Here is a 16,977-nt window from a genome sequence, read left to right on the forward strand (position 1 = left end):
CATGCAGCCCCCTGTACCCTGCCCAAAAACGCAGGCCAAGGGGAGCGCAGGGCGCTCTTAGCTTTGCCTTGAGCAGTAGCAGCATCAGACACAATTTTATTTTATAACTTAATTTCCTTGAAGTACCTGCAGTGCTGACGCTTGCGGAAATGGAAGTTTTTGTTCTGGATAACTTGAGGAAGGCTGTGCTATGGACAGACACCCATGCGTGCTGAACAAGCAAGCTGACCCTTTCCCTATAGCTAAAGCAATGCGGGAAGGGGTTTCTGGTGGGTTAGTTTGTGTGAGTCCAAGAAAAGCCGCTGTGCTGAGTCTGTCCAAGGCAGAGATGGCCTCTGGCACCCTCCGCAGATGTGGTCCTCGTGCCTTGGACCTACCCTCAAGCAGGTAAAGTTGCCGGAGCAGCCTGCGACTGTTGTGTGGGTGATGTGCTGTGAAGGCACCTTCAAATTGCTCTGCGATCACCTCCTGCCCGGACACCAAGGACCAGGCAGTGCTGTCAGTGCAGGACGAATAAACAGGAGACTGACCAGGGCAGTCTGGGGCCAATTCTTGCTGCATAAGATCCATAAGCCACAACAGAGATCACCAGTGCTAAAGATTGCTGATATTTTTTCTCGGCAGCGTCTCAGTGTGGAAGTGTGCTATGGCTCAGTTTTGCAGTGTAAGCCTCGTTGGAGCAACTGAGCTGATGCCCATGCACTCCTCTGTCATTGCCCCATTCCCACCGCCAGTTCCCCCATTGCTTTATAGCTGGGATGCTTGTGGGTATGCTCGGGAAGGCACAGCCTGCATTTTGGGGAGATAAATTGCAAAGCGGAATTCCTGATTGTGACCCCTGAGAAACAGGGGGGTTTGAAAGGCCCAGCTCTTTTGGAGCTCAGTGCTGCTGTGTCTGCTGGCGTTCTTCAAATTGAGTCCCAAGACACTCCTCACAGCAGTGGGCTGGTATGCCCTGGGCATAGCTGTTGGTCTGTGGCTGCCAAGTGAGCGGAGGTGGCAGTGCCAGACGTGAGAGCCCACCCTGCTGAAAATCCCACCCAAAGGCCCTGCAAGGATAAGGTGGTGCTGGCTGCAAGTTTGCTTTCTGTCCCAGTGTGTTCTGGAAGGTGCTGGGTACTGCTGCGGCTGCTGGCATGGGGCTGCTTGTCCCTGAGGCTCAGCTGTCTCGCACTTCCCAAAATAGAATGGGAAAAGGGTCTGAGCACTGCGACAGGGGTCAGCTATCTCAGCCATGGGCTTTTTTTGGCGTGAAACCCCCCCGTTCCTGCCCCCCACACCCTGGGCAGCCCTGTAGGTAGGGGGAAGCTGGGATTTACCCCAGCAGGCAGGCAAGGATCCCCTTTTGCTGCAGGGAGGTGCTGCCCACTTGCATGCAGGTACCCCCACCCTGAGCTGGGCTGGCTGCCCGGGGGCCTGGCTCAGAGCCCTCCCCAGGCACTATATAGCACGAGGAGGGGGACAGGCTGTGGTGACAGGTGATGCTGACAGGCAGCAGGAGCTGCCAGGTCTTGCCCAAACTTGGAGCGGGAGGCGAGCTCTTTCCTGAGCCTCACAGACTCTCCGTGGCACCGACGGACTCCTCTAATTCTTTTTTTTTTTTTTTTTTGGTTGTTATTGTTTTTCTCCCTTTCATTAACTGACTCCTAAGGATCTATAGCTGTGGGAAAAGCTTCTGAAAAGCCACAGCCTTGAGGAGAGATTTAGGTCTTCGTTTTCAAAACTCTTCAGCCTGGTAAGCTGCTTTCATTAATGTGTGTGTCAGTCTCATGGCAAAACTCAGCTTAGTGGAGTAGGCAGGTGACCCTGGTGACACAGGCCATTGAAAATGCGACACAAACTGATGTTTTTCCTTAAAGCTCTCCAAATGGAGGATCCTGTCCAGCTGAAAGAGGAGGGCAATAAATATTTTCAGGCCAATGACTATGAGAAAGCTGTTCAAAGCTACACTCAAGCCATAAAGCTCAACAAGGACAAGGCGCTGCAGGCGGTGCTGTACAGGAACAGGGCAGCGTGTTTCCTTAAAAAGGTGAGGAAAGCTCCTGGCTGGCCTGGGCAGTGCTCAAGGGGAGAAAGAGCAGGGAGGCAGCCAAGGGTGCTCACCAGCTGTGGATTGCATGGTTTGTCCATGTATTGAATGGGGTGTTTGTGAATTGGTCTGAAATTATTTGTTCTGGGCCTGTCCTGGAGCTGTAATGCTGCTTCCCTGCTTCAGTCCTGATGGGGCCACGGTTCAGCTCAGAGATAGTCCCAATTAATCACTTTGAAGTAAAAGCTTTCGGCAGCCAGCCTGCTCCATGATCGCAGGGGAGCTCTGTAAGCCACGGGTTGGGACGCAGAGGCATTGCTCTTGCTGTCTGTCCCAGCGCAAGAGAAGCAGGCACAGATACTTAGCAAAATAAAAAGTTATTGGTATCTGTACCAAAATTGCCTCAGCTCCCTGCAGTCAGCTTGTAGCAACCTGCTGTGGGATTTTAGCAGATTGTTTGCGTGTTCCTGAATTTTCACTAATCCAGAAGTGACACCAACCCAGAACAAGCTGCATACAGGCTGCTGTGAGCAACCCCTCTTCCTTCACTGCCCACTATCTGCCACTGCAGCAGCACATGTTGTCTTACCTGCATCACTGACCTTTTCCTCTTCCCTTCCATCAGGGATGAAAAGGTACCTAAGCCCCCATCTTTCCTTTTGTAGGCTGCTGCTGGCTTGGCTGGAGTGTCCTGTTAGGCAGTGGGAACAGGGAGGTGACAATGTGCATCAGCAAGGGGGACATGCTCTGCTATCCCACTGCTAACAAGTCTCTCATTTCTGGTTTAACAGGAGGAATATGCCAAGGCAGCCTCGGACGCATCTAGAGGTAAAGAGGGGGCTGTTTTGGGAAAGAGCTGTGTTTCTGGCTATGCTTGCTCCAGCCTGCTCTCACATCTGATTTTGGGGCATTGTGGTGTTATTTCCTGATGTCCACTAACACCCATGTGAGGCCACAAGGGAATTAATGGAGGGTGTTCAAAAGATGATGTACCAATTTGGTGTGTCAGTGCAATCGGTGCTTATCAGGTACGGATACACTCACGATGTTAATAACTATGTCTCAGGGAGCTGTAGTCACTGTAAAGCAAATCACAGTTTACAAAGGAAATTTCCAAGATGCAAACTCTGATGCCTTGTGTTTTGGGTCACTTTCCCAGCTATTGACATCAACACTTCGGATATCAAAGCCTTGTACCGGCGCAGCCAAGCTCTGGAAAAATTGGGGAAATTGGACCAAGCGTTCAAAGATGTTCAGAAATGTGCCACCATGGAACCCCGCAACAAAAACTTCCAGGAGACCCTGAGGCGGCTAGGGGCTGATATCCAGGAGAAGGTAAATGCTGGGGGGAGCAGTCCTGGGTTCACAGACCAGGTGTGGGAAGTCCTTGCTCTGGGTTGTGCTGAGGGATTGTTGGCCGTACTGGAAACTTACAGCAATGTAGGGGGATAAATAGGCTCCGTTAAGTGGAAGTTCATACTTGATGCATGTAAATCTGAGGATTGGATTGAACAGTTAAATTAAAAAGTGTGGCAGCTCGCTTCTGAGGCTGGCCCAGTCCTGAGTGTCTTTTGGTAAAGTCCTGGCAAGGAACTGGAGCAGCTTTGGGCTGGGTCTGTCAGTTACCACGTTGACTTATCTTCACATTGTGAAGGTAACTGTCCTTGCATGAGTATGTACTGTGAGATCTCAGAAATAATGGTTTAGGCTTGGCTCTGCCCGTGACCTGTCTGAGATGGGTAATCGATGCTGATCGCCAAGAAGTGATGCCTATTTTGATATTTAGCTGAGATTTTCTGTGATTTGAGGGTCTGTGGTGTCCTTGAAGTAATAAAGGAAAACTGTTCCTTGATTTTTCTCCCTTCAATGCTCCATGCACTCTCTGTTGGCACAGCTGCGCATTCAGTTCTCCACGGACTTGCGGGTGCAAAAGATGTTTGAAATCCTGCTGGATGAGAACAGTGAGAAAGAAAAGCGAGAAAAGGTGAGGAAACTGTCTTGGACTTGACAAAATTGCTGTGTAATGTCAGAGGCTGCACCGAGGAGCTGTGTTCCCTTCCCCACCTCCCCCGGATGGGGGGTGAGGTGAGGGGCTGGGAGATGGACTGCACTCAGAGAGACAACCAAGAGGGGAAATGTCCCAAGGAGGCATTGCCCCTGTGCTGAGGGAAGGTGGACCAACCTTCCAAAATACCAAAGGTGGGATCAGACTGCATTTCTGCTCAGGCCCATCTCTGCCACCTTCCCCATGTTTCCCTCCAAGCAGTGACCCACTTCTGGGCATAGCAGAGCTGATCCCCAGATCCAGCTGGAGAAACTGTCTGGTGGTGTTTGAGCTGGTCTCCTGAATCTGCCAGGGGATGGCCACCCCCCAGCTCCCCCCGGGACATCCCAGAGGTGTTCTGGAGGCTGCTAGCGGGGCTGTGCCACTGACCTCTGCTTCTTCTGCCTCCCACCCAGGCTGCAAACAACCTCATAGTCCTGGGGCGGGAGGAAGCAGGTGCCGAGAGGATTTTCCAGAACAACGGGGTCAGCTTGCTGCTACAGCTGATAGAAACCAAAAATCCTGAGCTGATCCTGGCAGCTGTGAGGACACTTTCGGGAATGTGCACAGGACATAAGGCTCGGGTAAGCAACAGGGTACTCAGGACCTTCATTGCTGTGGCTCTGCACCTGGGGGAGTGGAAAATGGCAATAGTTCATGATGCTTGTGAGCAGTGGGGAAAAATTAAATCCTACAAATAAAATTTTAAATCTGGGGGGGAAAAAACGTACAAATAAGTAAGTGGGGTTAACACTCTTGAAAATGCCCCTGTTACCGTGCTCCTGATCTCTGAGGTCAAAGCTGGTCGTGTTCCCTACGGTGCCTTCACATGTGCTGGTGAAGTAAAACTTGTGATGAGTTGTTGCCACGTGAGTTGTGGTGAGCACAGCTGGGTCAAATCCATGTCCTTCATCACAGGTTTCAGAAAAACCACAAAAAATTAACTTTGGGAAGGCTTTGTCTGAGGCTTAGATGAAGGAAAGCAGGGAGGATCTACAGGGAAGTTAAGATTCCTGGGAAGAGTCCTAAGGCAACTCCCAGGGGTCTGAGCCAGCTAAACTTTACACCAAACTAGTTTTCATATAGTGTAAAACAGCTCATAAGAAGCCATGTCTGTGTATCATGACCGGAAGCAGGAGATGGACATGTGCAAAATGAATATGCATATCAGTGTAATGGCGCAAAGGAGTGGGGGGAACTGCAACACAATGAAAATCAAATCTACTGCATAAAAATCCAGTACAGTGGAGACCTATTTTCTTTTTCTGTTGTCACACGCAAAAAGGCTGCTCTGCGAACCCTGCTAGGTCCGCGTGTTTCTGAACATGCCTCCCCTGAATTACTGATGTGCTGCCATGCACGGAACAGGCTGTGTGGTAACGCTGGGTTTGCTCACAGCCAGGATGGGCTTCTTGCACCAAACAGGCTCTTTGCTAACATGCTTGCAGGAAAGCCTCTTCCAAACCCAGCTGTGCTCTTCCCAGCAATCCTCGTTGGAAACAGTCTGTTGCATTGCTGGCAACTCTAGATGTTAGGAGTTGTCATGTTATCAATGAAAATAAGGATGAAAAGCAAAACTGCCTTGTACTGACTCAGGATTCGCCCAGGAAAACAGTTTCTTTGTACAAGCCTGACCTTCCTCAGGCGCAGGCAGAAACGGCCTTTGCTAACGGCTGCCTTGCTCTCTTCTTTCTGGGGCCAGGCCACTGCCATTCTCCACTACCTGGGCATTGACAACATTTGTATGTGGATGTCAGTAGACGATGAAGAAATCTCCCTGGCTGTCTGCAACCTCCTGCAGACCATCACTGACTGCTTGCTGGGCCAGGGGAAAGAGGAGCATCACGGGAAGGAGGAGGCTGTAGTGCTAGGTAATGGTCCTTTGGTCTCGCTGGAGGAGAATCGGGATGAGCAGGGAGGGCTCTGCTCCTTGTTCGTTGGTGAAGTGGGGACTTCACCTTCAGCTGTCCAGGATGACAACCTGCACACAGCTCTTACCCTCGTGGTGTTAATTGAAATACCTATGTTCCAGCCATGCAATGGCTTTGAATGGTTTTCACTGTGTTTACTTGCTTTTGAAGGTGATTTCTTGTAACTGCCTGCCACTGTCTTGCTTCTGTGTAGATACCAAGAAAGATGTGAGGATGATCACAATGCGTTTGCTGGATATGCTGGTCAGTAAGCAAGTATCTGGGCAAGGGCGAGACCGAGCTCTTAACCTCCTCAACAAGAATATACCGAGGAAGGACCTGAATGACCAAGACAACAGCCGGACCATCTTTGTCATAGACAATGGTGAGTCCTTCCCCTCCACCCTGTTCTGGTCTGGGAGCTGTGGAGCTGTGTACTCTTGCCTGAATGCCCGTAGAACTGGTCCTTTCTATAACATAAATCCTCTCTGGCTTTTTTTTGGTGCATACAAGCCTGGAGTGAAGTTAGACTTATTAGCAGAAACAGTATTAAGATTAAGAGAAAAACCCCTGTGTATGAGAACAAGGACTTTCCAGTTTCTAAAGGACAGACTTAACTTCTCTGGTTAGTTTATTCCAGTGTGTTTGCTAATGCTGGGAGGATTTGGCTTGGAGAAATTGTCTAGCTTAGTGGCAGATGAGCACCTGCTGAGCCTGCTGGATACTTAAACTGGTCCCTTCTAAAACTGGAAGGGGGTGAGGAATTTGTAGAGTGTGTTTTTATACTAATTCCAATGCGTATGTGTGTTACCATTTTGGTGGAAATTATTTAATAACACTTTAGCAACAGAAAGTTTAAGACATCCAGAATCACTCAGAAGTTGCTGACTTTTCCTCAGTCAGAGCCTCCAGCCTTGGAGTTCAGTAGGTTTAATGCCTCCTGACAAAAATAACTGATCCAGCCAGGGACCAAATGCACAGTTTTGCTTCTCTGAGAGCTGGATAAAAGCCTGACGCTGCAAACCTGTAATCCCACCAGCAGAAGCTCCTCACCATTAAATATCTGAGTGTCGTCTTTGTTTAAAGCTTATGTGATTAGGCTGCAAAGTAATTGAAAACCTTGCAAGCTGGCTATTTCACTGCAAGAAATCAACAAATGGTATCTTGAGTTTTGTACAGACCCTCTGCCCTCTGTATTGCTCCATTGTTTCCAGGCTTAAAAAAGATACTGAAAGTGGTGGGCCAGATTCCTGAGATGCCTGACTGCCTGCCGCTGACAGAGAACACCCAGCTGACTGCCTCTGTCCTCCTAAATAAACTCTATGATGACCTGCGCTGCGACCCAGAGCGTGACAACTACCGGGTGATCTGCGAGGAGTACATCAAGTGAGTCAGGGCTGGCTTAGTGGGGCTGAGCTGGCCCAGAGGCACAGGAGCAGGAGGTCCTAAGGATGAGATCAGGCACTTGCAATCCACTTAGAGGCCAAACTGAGGCCCTGGGAGACAATGATTTGCTTGAGATCCTGCTGGGATCCTCAGGTTTTACCCCTATCTGCTGGGTCACAGCCTTTGCAGGAATTTGGGCTCAGCTGTGTCCCAGATAACTACATATTTCAGTAGTGGAGCTCAGTTTCCAGTCTGAGGGAGGATGTTCCCTGCCCAAGGGAATGAGAACTGTAAGCAACTACTTACATAACTACAACATGCTACTCCCTCTGTTCCATGCAGGAGCAAAGTTGACCCACAGAACATGGATAAGACACTCCATGCCATCCAGATGGTGTCTGGAATTCTGCAAGGGCCCTTTGACTTAGGCAACAAGCTGCTTGGCATGAAGGGAGTCATGGAGATGATGGTTGCCCTGTGTGGTTCCGAGAGGGAGATTGACCAGCTGGTGGCTGTGGAAGCCCTTATCCATGCCTCCACCAAGCTGAGCCGGGCCTCCTTCATCATCTCCAATGGGGTGACGCTCCTGAAGGAGATCTACAAGAAGACCAAGAATGAGAAGATCAAAATCCGAGCCCTGGTGGTAAGGATGGCAGTCCTTGTCTCTATTGCCCACCACAGCCACCAGCTTAACCCCAGGCTTGGGACAGAGGGAGGTCCTGGGAACATGGTGGGCTCACTCACCTCGGCTGGGGAATGGTTTATGGTGCTTTCCCCCACAAGGAAGGGGGACATGGCAGACCAGGACAGTACATGGATTATCGGTACCTTTTGAAGGCAAAACTGGTTAATCTTCCATTAAAGACACCCAGCAAGAGCACAAAACCTCACCTTGCTGTGCTTCAAGCTGAACATCTACTGGGTATTACCCTCTTTGTTAGAACTGACTTCAACATTTAGGTATGGGATTAGGCTGTTTTAGGGCAGCAATACTAAAGGATTAATGAACCTGGTGTATCCTCTACATCCTTCTCAGGGTCTCTGCAAGCTGGGCTCGGCGGGAGGTACAGATTATGGACTGCGGCAGTTTGCTGAGGGGTCCACGGAGAAGTTAGCCAAACAGTGCCGAAAGTGAGTGATTTTACTTTTTATCTTCTGTTGTTCTATACTTTGCAAAATACAATATGTACCTTTCTCAAGAGATCCTGCCCACACATTGCCTTCATTTACTGTTGCTGCCTGACAGCTGGCAGTGTCCCCAGAGCCATTGCACCGGGACCTGGAGCTCTTCTGTGCCTAAAGCAACCATATGTTCCTCCTGCCTCAATATCCAGATAAGCCTTCTTCCCTCGCTTCTCATGTGAGACACCAGACATGGTGCCTCCCTCTTTGCCAGAACTGGTACAGCCTTATCAAGCGCATCTACAATACGTGCAAGTACCTTTTGAAGGTGAATTTACCAGCTGGACTAACAAAGGAGATGGGATGAAGTTAGGAAGTGACTGAATGGGTGATCATTGTCCTGGGTAGCAGGGCATCACTTGTTTCATGTGATGGTGAAGGCAGAGCAGTGCTGAGTAGCTGTCCCGGTCTGTCTTCCCCTGCAGCATTTAGATCCCTCAAGTTGGGCCATGGGAGGAAAGTCATGTCTTAAGCGAAGCATCCACGGTCTTTAGGAACTGCAGCAGAACCTGAGGATGTGTTTGGGCCTGAAACAGTCTCAATATCTGTTTTTCCTCTCTCTTAGAGAAATTACTCCTGGCTCCCAAGATAGAAATGTGGATGTTTTTCCTCTCTTCTAGATGGTTGTGCAACACCAGCATTGATGCCCGCACCAGGAAATGGGCTGTGGAAGGGCTGGCGTATCTAACCCTCGATGCAGATGTGAAAGATGACTTTGTTGAAGATGAGCCAGCCCTGCAAGCTATGTTTGAATTAGCCAAGGTCTATCTCCTTACTTTGTTCCCTTATTCCTCTGGTAGCATCAAGTGCTCCCAGCTCTCCAGCCCGACACTGTTTCCTCAGGCAGGAGGAGCTGTGACCCCAACCCCTCACTTCTAGTTTAGCAAAATTTCAGTTTTGCCCGTGCCATGGAGACACCTCAAGGTTGTTATCATCCTGCTCTTCTCCCAAGGCTGAAGAAGGTTGCTCTTACCTTTACTATCAGCAATTGCATGAAAACCAAAGGCATCAAGGTGTTGTAGCATCTGATGATGTCAGCCAGTCTGATTGTAAACTTTTGTTTTTCCCTGCCCTGGGCTGTAAAGCTGGGGATAAGCCTAAGAACACTTCAGCTAGTGCAGACCACCACGATGGCAGTCCTAAGGAGCCTGCTTCCCTGCTGTGTCATCCTCACCCTCATATAAGCTTTTATTTTTCTGTGCAGGCAAGTGACAAGACTATCTTGTATTCTGTGGCTTCTGCACTGGTGAACTGTACCAACAGCTATGATACCAAGGAGCTGGTCCCAGAGCTGGTGCAACTGGCAAAATTCTCCAAGCAGCACGTGCCTGAGGAGCATCCGAAGGTAGGCTGTCCATGGCTGGGGAGCTGGGAGGAGATGCTCACATCTGAAGACTTTCTTTAGTGCATTCGTTGTCACAGACCTCAGCTCTCCTGTCTCCAAGGATGAAATGGCTTCGCTGTCCCACCAGGCTCAGCTGTAGTGAGCAGGGTGACAGCTGTCAAGGGGCTAATCCCTTTCTAATGTCCCCCCTCAGGACAAGAAGGATTTTGTGGTGAAGCGGGTGAAGCGGTTGCTGAAAGCCGGTGTAGTCTCTGCCTTGGCCTGCATGGTGAAGGCGGACAGTGCCATCCTGACGGACCAGAGCAAGGAGCTCATCGCCAGGTGTTTCCATTGCTGTTGTGGGAGCTGGGAGTGCTGGCCAGCCCCTGTGCCACTGAGATGGGTGCCTGGGCTGGCCCCCTGCTTTGTGGGGTGGTGCATTCCCCCTGTGGGGGAGGGATGAAAGGGAGATGGAGAAAAGATTTAAACCCAAAGTTTCTTTCTTAAGCAATGTCATAAAAATCCATGTTCTGACCTTGAAACTAGCTTGCAGGGCTGCCTTGCCAGGATGCATTTCAAATTTCTAGTCCTCTACTGGGTTTGGCTGGAATAGACTTCATCTTACAGGTCTGGAAACTTCTTACTGTGCCATTAGTTTCTTCCTCTGAGAGTGCCATGGGCACTGGGTTAAACATCTGTAATTTACCTGGTGGATCAGGCAGCCCTGCAAAACCTTAGTTCCATGAGGGATGCTGGCTATTGCTTTCCCACGTGGCTGTTTCACTAAGTGATGCTGTGCTTCCGCAGGGTGTTTCTTGCCTTGTGTGAAGACCCCAAGGACCGTGGGACCATTGTTGCTCAAGGTGGTGGAAAGGTGATTACTTTTATGTTTGCAGCCCAACCTGATGGGCAGTTAACGTCTGCTGGGAGCCTGCGATGTGTCTGCAGTGAGGGAAGGTGACAGAAAAGCGTGAGCTGCCTTGGTAGCCCCTGGGGCCCACACTGATACTCCAGTGCTGTCTCTGCAACCCCCCAAAGAGGAGACAACCTTGGAACAACTGTGTGTGAGCTACAGGCTCTGGCGTAGTGCCTACTTGAGAATAAAAGCAAAGCATCACTGTGGGCTACAGTCCAGACCCATTTCGTCAACAGACACATCCTTAGGATATTTTTAACTTATTTTAGTATATTAAGGCAATCCTGTAAATCTCCTCAGAAGCACTGAATGCTTTCCTATGTGTTACTAGGCCCTGATACCTCTGGCTGTGGAAGGCACAGAAGTTGGCAAGATAAAGGCTTCTCATGCTCTGGCAAAAATTGCTGCTATCTCCAATCCAGACATAGCATTCCCAGGGGAGAGGGTAAGCTTGGAAAAAAAAAACCCAAAACAACCCAACCCAAACATAATTCCTTTAGCAAATGAAAATTGCCAGGATCTGAGAGCTGGGAAAGCGGTGACATGCCTTCTCTTTTTAGGTATACGAGGTGGTGAGACCCCTTGTCAGCCTGCTGAACACGGAGAGAGACGGCCTCCAGAATTACGAAGCTCTGTTAGGTCTCACTAACTTTTCAGGAAGAAGTGATAAACTTCGGTGAGTTTAACTGCTTTTTGACCTTCTTTCTTCCCCAGGAGTGGATGTTCAACACTTTTCTAGTGGGACTATGGAGACTGGTCAGTTTGAGCAATGTTTGGCAGAGCTACAAAAGATCTCAGAACTAAAAGATTAATAAGATAGCTAGGAAGAGGAGAGTGGCACGTTTTCTTCTAGAAAGAGGAAAGATGTGAACCTAATCTACATTAGACAGGGAATGAACCAGATGTCCACAGCACTGGAGTTCATGACACTGATTTGTTTCAAGTCCTTCCCTGTCTGCAGTTAATATTGCGTCTGTTCGTTATTGCTTGTCCCATGACATGTCCCATTTTAATTGACTGCTCTTCCACACAGGATGAAGATAGTCAAAGAGAGGGCTCTGCCAGATATTGAAAACTATATGTTTGAGAATCACGACCAAATACGACAGGCAGCCACAGAGTGCATGTGCAACCTGGTGGTCAACAAGGAGGTAACTCACTGGGCATCTCAAACTTGAGTGCACATGCCGGTTCATGAGCCCCTGGGATGAGGTGTTCCTCAATGTGTTATCTCTGGGTATCATGGAGGTGTTTGTTTTTTTTTTTTTAGGTTCAAGAGCGGTTTGTGGCTGATGGAAATGACCGGCTGAAGTTGGTAGTGTTACTGTGTGGTGAGGATGATGAGAAACTCCAGGTTGCGGCATCAGGAGCCCTGGCCATGCTTACAGCAGCACAAAAAAAACTCTGCTCCAAGATGACTGAAGTGGTAAGATCATAAGTCTTATGTTTATATACGTCTTATACGTCTAAGATTATGTAGACATACCCTTGAAGGGACATGGCTCCATCATGAAAATGCCTCTCAAAAGGAAGATGTAGTCTACCAGTTTGATAGTGAGGAACTCTATGAAGTTGAGACCTGGGTGTGCATGCCTCTAGCCTGTCCCTGCACAAAGTAAACTAGACTTCACCTCAGAGCTGAAACATTTCTGCATGGCCATTCCTCAAGCTAAGTCCAGGATGCTAACTGTCAAGCAAGGTTAGGAATGCAGAATATTATACTATAGGCCCCTAAAGCTTTTGAGAAATGACCTGAAATACAAACCTTGTTTCACTCAGAAGTGAGAAGGGCTTGATAGATACCTACCGAGCTTTACAGACCCCAAACCACCTCTGTTTCCTGCACAGATCTGTAGGTCCTGAGGTGGGAGACCCTGCGTAACTGAGTATCTGTGAAGAGCTGTGGTTGAGAACTCATGAAACCTGTTGTGTTGGACACTGGGGCTTGTTAGAATAAAAATGATTCCTCCAGCCAAAGGAGGGGCTCAGCAAGATCAACTGGGGGAGTGGGTGGTCTGCTTTTGGTCATGTCAGCTGCGTCAACACTCTGAGCATATTCTTTGCACAGAGATTATTATAAAGCAGCCTAAACATGAAAGTTGTTTCATGTGGTGCTAGTGCCATGAAAGCTTCTGACTTCAGTGTAAAAAAAAAAAAAAAAGTTTCAAAATTTGGAGTCAGGTTTCCTTAGTTAAAGACTCAAATAGCCATACATGACAGGAGTACTGAAGACATGAGTCCCTGCACTTCCTTTTGCTGAGAAATGCCATGCCAAACTCACGTTTTTGGTTGAAGTATTCTTCAGATCAACATTAATGATCTTTTTCTCCCTTGAAGACCACCCAGTGGCTTGAAATCCTGCAGAGGCTCTGCTTGCATGATAACATGGAAGTACAGCACCGAGGGCTGGTCATCGCTTTCAACTTAATCAGTGCTGACAAAGAGCTAGCGATGAAGATGGTGAAGACTGAGCTCCTGGAGATCCTGACGTATGTCGGCAAGCAAGAAGATGACCCCAAGAAGCAGCACATCATTAATGTAGCACGTGATTGCCTCACAAAGTGCATGGATTATGGGCTGATCAAACCTCTCTCTCGGGCATGAGGAAATGAAAAGCACCAAAAAAAGGCTGAATGTGGGGAAAAAGTGCTACCAAGAAATGTGGAAAAGTGAGAGCTATGAGGAAAATCTAGTGCCGTTGTCAAGGCATGGAATAGTTTAGGGACAACTTTGGAGGACCAGAAACTCTATAAGGAAAGGGGGGACGATGGCCTGGGAAATTTGGAAAGTGTCCATCTGAGTAATCCCCAGATGGCATAAACCCTTTCTCAACCCTCATTCAGCTGATAATGCTGAAAGCTTCAAGGCCCAGTTGTAAAAGAGTCCATTGTGTTGGAAATGTGCCAGGGGCTGTTGGAAGGGAACTTGCTGGTGAAATCCACAGATTTCAGCTCAGTCAACAGTGAAACAGGCAGGAAGGGTTAAATGCCTTCTATTCTGTAGTCAGAAAACAGGTTGGGATTTAGCTGTGTGCTTCTTAATTTTTGTTCATTTATGGTATTTTTAAACAGCCTTAAGTGGTGTGCCAAAGTGTTAGGATGGTGGATGAGCTCTTAATAAATTTACTACTTTGTTCCATGTGGAATTCCTGTTCTGCTTTTATCAAGCAAATAGAGAATCAAAGGCAACTCCCACTGCCACCTTGCATCACATCCAGGAAGCTGGAGTAACCCGGGCTGAGTTTTCACCACTTACAAACTGTCCAGTGCTGCTGAAATGAACAGGCCAAGTCACCATGAAAGGCTCTACGAGGAGGTGGCACTAACGAGTTACCAAAGCACAGCATTTGGCTCGGCAGGGAGTGCTGAATATATTCGTTTATGGACCAAGCAGAATGAGAAGCAAACACAGGGCCATCACATTAGATTTTAGTATATAAATGTTTACATTCAAGTATGGATTCTTTGTGTGCTGCGGACAACACAAAAAATTACAGGCCCTTGCTTTAGACCCCAGGGGGGAAGAAAATCTAAGCATATATATATAATCTTACTCAGCAATTATTTAAATGTGAATTCAAGTGCATTAAAATTTCTGATCATACAAAATGTCAGTGAGCCTCATGTGACAGGTGTGGCATGATTAAGTGTTGAGGTCTGGAGGTTATGGAAAGAAGCAGGGGGACAGTCTTTCCCTGTACCTTGATTATGGAGGTATCTGCTCAATAAAGTTGTCCATTTTTTTGAGGGGAGGTAAGAGAAATGGCAGTGTGGAAAAAGAGCAAGCTAGCGCTAGGCTGCAGAAATGTGTCTCCTTCCTGTCCTGCAAACAAATATATTCTGTTTGTGGGCAGGATTACAGCTTCCTGAAAATACTTAGCTTTTGATTCCAGACAGTGTAAAAGAAGCCTGCTGCTCAACCCCCTTGGCAGGAGCTGGTATAACACCCTCTTCCTTGCTTTGCCCCTTCTCCTTTCTCTTTGTCCCCCTTCAGACTGCATTCCAGTGTGCAGGGCTGCTTTTTAGTCATTACAAAGCAGCTTTTTCCCAGCTGAATTTTTCACAGTTCCCACCACCAGTTACTGAAGACTTGCATATTTCTCTGCTGTGGGCTGTGCAGTCAGAATGAAATGCACGGGCGTGCGGGTGGATTAAAAAGCTTCCATTTCTTGAACTCTTGAGTTTCCCTATGTAGTCACTATGCCAGTTGTCCGGCTGGGACCCTCCTCTTGGTCCTGCAGAGGAAAGCCTCCAGCAACGTCAGAAACCCCGTCCCCAGGAAAATCATGGGAAATACATCTTCCCCAACAGGCAGGTGGGTTAACACAGGCATTTCTTGCAAACTGCTGCCCATCAGGAGGAACCAAATTACTGCTTTAAAACGGCAGGATACAGCTACTCAGCTGGCCTTCAGAAAGCATTGTATTTTAACTTGTATATTAAATTATGATAATTCTCCTTCCAAGGCACCTTCAGCTCAACTGTTGAAATATTTTTATTTCTCCTGAATATTTTTTTGGTCTTATTTCTTCCTTTTTTTTTCTTTTTTTTTTTTTTCTCTCGTTTGTTTTCCCTTAAATTGTTTTCACGGTGATGCCATACTCATCCCGCTGCCCCTTAGTCGTGCCGTTGGGCCACAATATGTAGCCGGGACAGCCGGGCCCTCAGGACTTTGAGTTTTCGTGGCAGTGACTACCACCGCCCTCTGCCTCGGCCCAGCAAATCCCGTCGCTGAGGGAACGAGAGAGAAACCGAAAGCCGCCGGGGAACGGCCGCGCTCGCCTGGAACCGGGGCCGGAGCTCCCGCCACCTCAGGTCGCCTCAGGGCGGGAAGCGCTCGCACCGACCGGAGCGCCGCTAACGCGCCTTCCTATTGGCTCGCACGCCGCCTACCTGGCAGTACCACGCGCTGCCATTGGCTGTTGGCCACCGGAGGTGGGACAAAGGCGAGCGGCTCCTCCTCGGGGTGGCTGGGCCTGCGCGAGCGGGAGCGCGGTGGGATGGGGTGGGAGCGGAGCAAGCTGAGGGGCATGGGCGGTGAGGGGGGGCTGAGGGGGCTGGGGTAGGGCAGCTGAGGGCTCGGGTGTGGGGGGAACGGGGCCAGAGGGGCTGAGGCGGGTGAGTCCGGCCGAGGTTGGGCGTCTGGGGCTGTAAGGGGTGTGTGGGTGGGCAGGATGGGGGGAGGCTACCTGGGGGTAGGGGGATGCAGGGGGCTGAGCGGGACTGGGTTAGGGCACGGGGGGCTGAGGGGGGGTTGCGTGGGCAGGGGCAGAGGAACTGGGACTGACATGCTGCAAGGGGCCTTGGGGGAGAATGCAGGGAAGGAGATGAGAAATAGGGTGCAGCTGGGTGGCATGAGGGAAAGGTTGGATCAAAACAGGCCTCTGGACCCTTGGTGAGCCACTGGCTTCAGCAACATTTATAGGTACGACAGTTTTTTTCCTCTTGGTTTTGCCAGGTACTACCCTGACCTTGGAATGCCAGCTCGTGACCCATCTTTCTTAGTTCCAGCTCTTCTATTGGGCATGCTGCCCTCCTCCCTTCCCTTGTTCCCCTGCTAAATGTGCTTCATCCTTTTATTATCTGTAACTGGAGGAGGTGATAAGGAGAAAAAAACCCAACCCTAAATTAGTGGATGAGCATTAACCTTAAACCAGCTCCTTTTCTCTGTCGCATGCTTGCAGATCAGCCAGAGCTTTAATTAATGCCTATTCAGAGTCTCATGCCTTGTGGGGTGGCATTGTGTGTAGGCATGTCAGGAGGAAAATGAGGGGTTTGGCTGGCTTAGCTAATGGTGTCTGGGATGGGGATGTGGAGAGCTTTTGCCTGTGTTACTCTGCCAACATGGCTTTGTCATGCACACAGCTGAACACACGACCTCTGTGAAGAGACTACAGCCCTACTGATGGTGCAAAGTACCAGCTCCTCCGTGCTGCTGTGTGACAGAGGTGGGTATGGGAAGGCTGAAATAACAACTCGGGCCTCAGTTTTTCAGTCTTGTAACAGCCACTCCCATCTCACCTCCCGAGGGTCAGTGTTAGCTTACTGCAAACTGTCCTGTAGAAAGCCATGTGATCCTGAAAAGAATTAACCCAGAACCCAAGTGAATCTGTTTTGTTGGAGGTGGGGAAGGATATGTGTGTTTGTTTATTCCTCCTCCAGGAAAAAACCTCTTTCCTGTTCTAGT

At 49.1% G+C, this 16,977-nt stretch overlaps 1 protein-coding gene across 2 annotated transcripts; it reads left to right on the forward strand.

The window, feature by feature from the left end:
• The first annotated feature begins 1,636 nt into the window (after positions 1 to 1,636).
• On the forward strand, positions 1,637 to 16,649 carry UNC45B (unc-45 myosin chaperone B). Of its 2 annotated transcripts, XM_037374997.1 has the most exons (21): positions 1,637 to 1,735; positions 1,860 to 2,029; positions 2,821 to 2,857; positions 3,189 to 3,364; positions 3,924 to 4,013; positions 4,490 to 4,657; positions 5,776 to 5,944; positions 6,198 to 6,368; positions 7,198 to 7,369; positions 7,712 to 8,012; positions 8,406 to 8,500; positions 9,172 to 9,313; positions 9,756 to 9,896; positions 10,090 to 10,217; positions 10,683 to 10,749; positions 11,123 to 11,236; positions 11,352 to 11,467; positions 11,825 to 11,942; positions 12,062 to 12,217; positions 13,129 to 15,827; positions 16,249 to 16,649. In XM_037374997.1, exons 2-20 carry the CDS (start codon positions 1,868 to 1,870, stop codon positions 13,393 to 13,395), a joined length of 2,790 nt encoding a protein of 929 aa, XP_037230894.1. In that variant the 5' UTR covers positions 1,637 to 1,735; positions 1,860 to 1,867; the 3' UTR covers positions 13,396 to 15,827; positions 16,249 to 16,649. The 2 variants fall into 2 exon arrangements, with proteins under 2 accessions (XP_037230894.1, XP_037230893.1); XM_037374996.1 differs by having other exon boundaries at positions 1,673 to 2,029.
• Positions 16,650 to 16,977: the final 328 nt, after the last annotated feature.

This window comes from Falco rusticolus, chromosome 1, assembly GCF_015220075.1.
Source record: "Falco rusticolus isolate bFalRus1 chromosome 1, bFalRus1.pri, whole genome shotgun sequence".
NCBI lineage: Eukaryota > Metazoa > Chordata > Aves > Falconiformes > Falconidae > Falco > Falco rusticolus.

Coding starts and splice junctions, on each gene's coding strand:
- UNC45B (XM_037374996.1), top strand. CDS start 1,829: ATGCGACACAAACTGATGTTTTTCCTTAAAGCTCTCCAAATGGAGGAT. Junction 2,030..2,820: donor CAGCGTGTTTCCTTAAAAAG/GTGAGGAAAGCT, acceptor CTGGTTTAACAG/GAGGAATATGCCAAGGCAGC. Junction 2,858..3,188: donor AGCCTCGGACGCATCTAGAG/GTAAAGAGGGGG, acceptor TCACTTTCCCAG/CTATTGACATCAACACTTCG.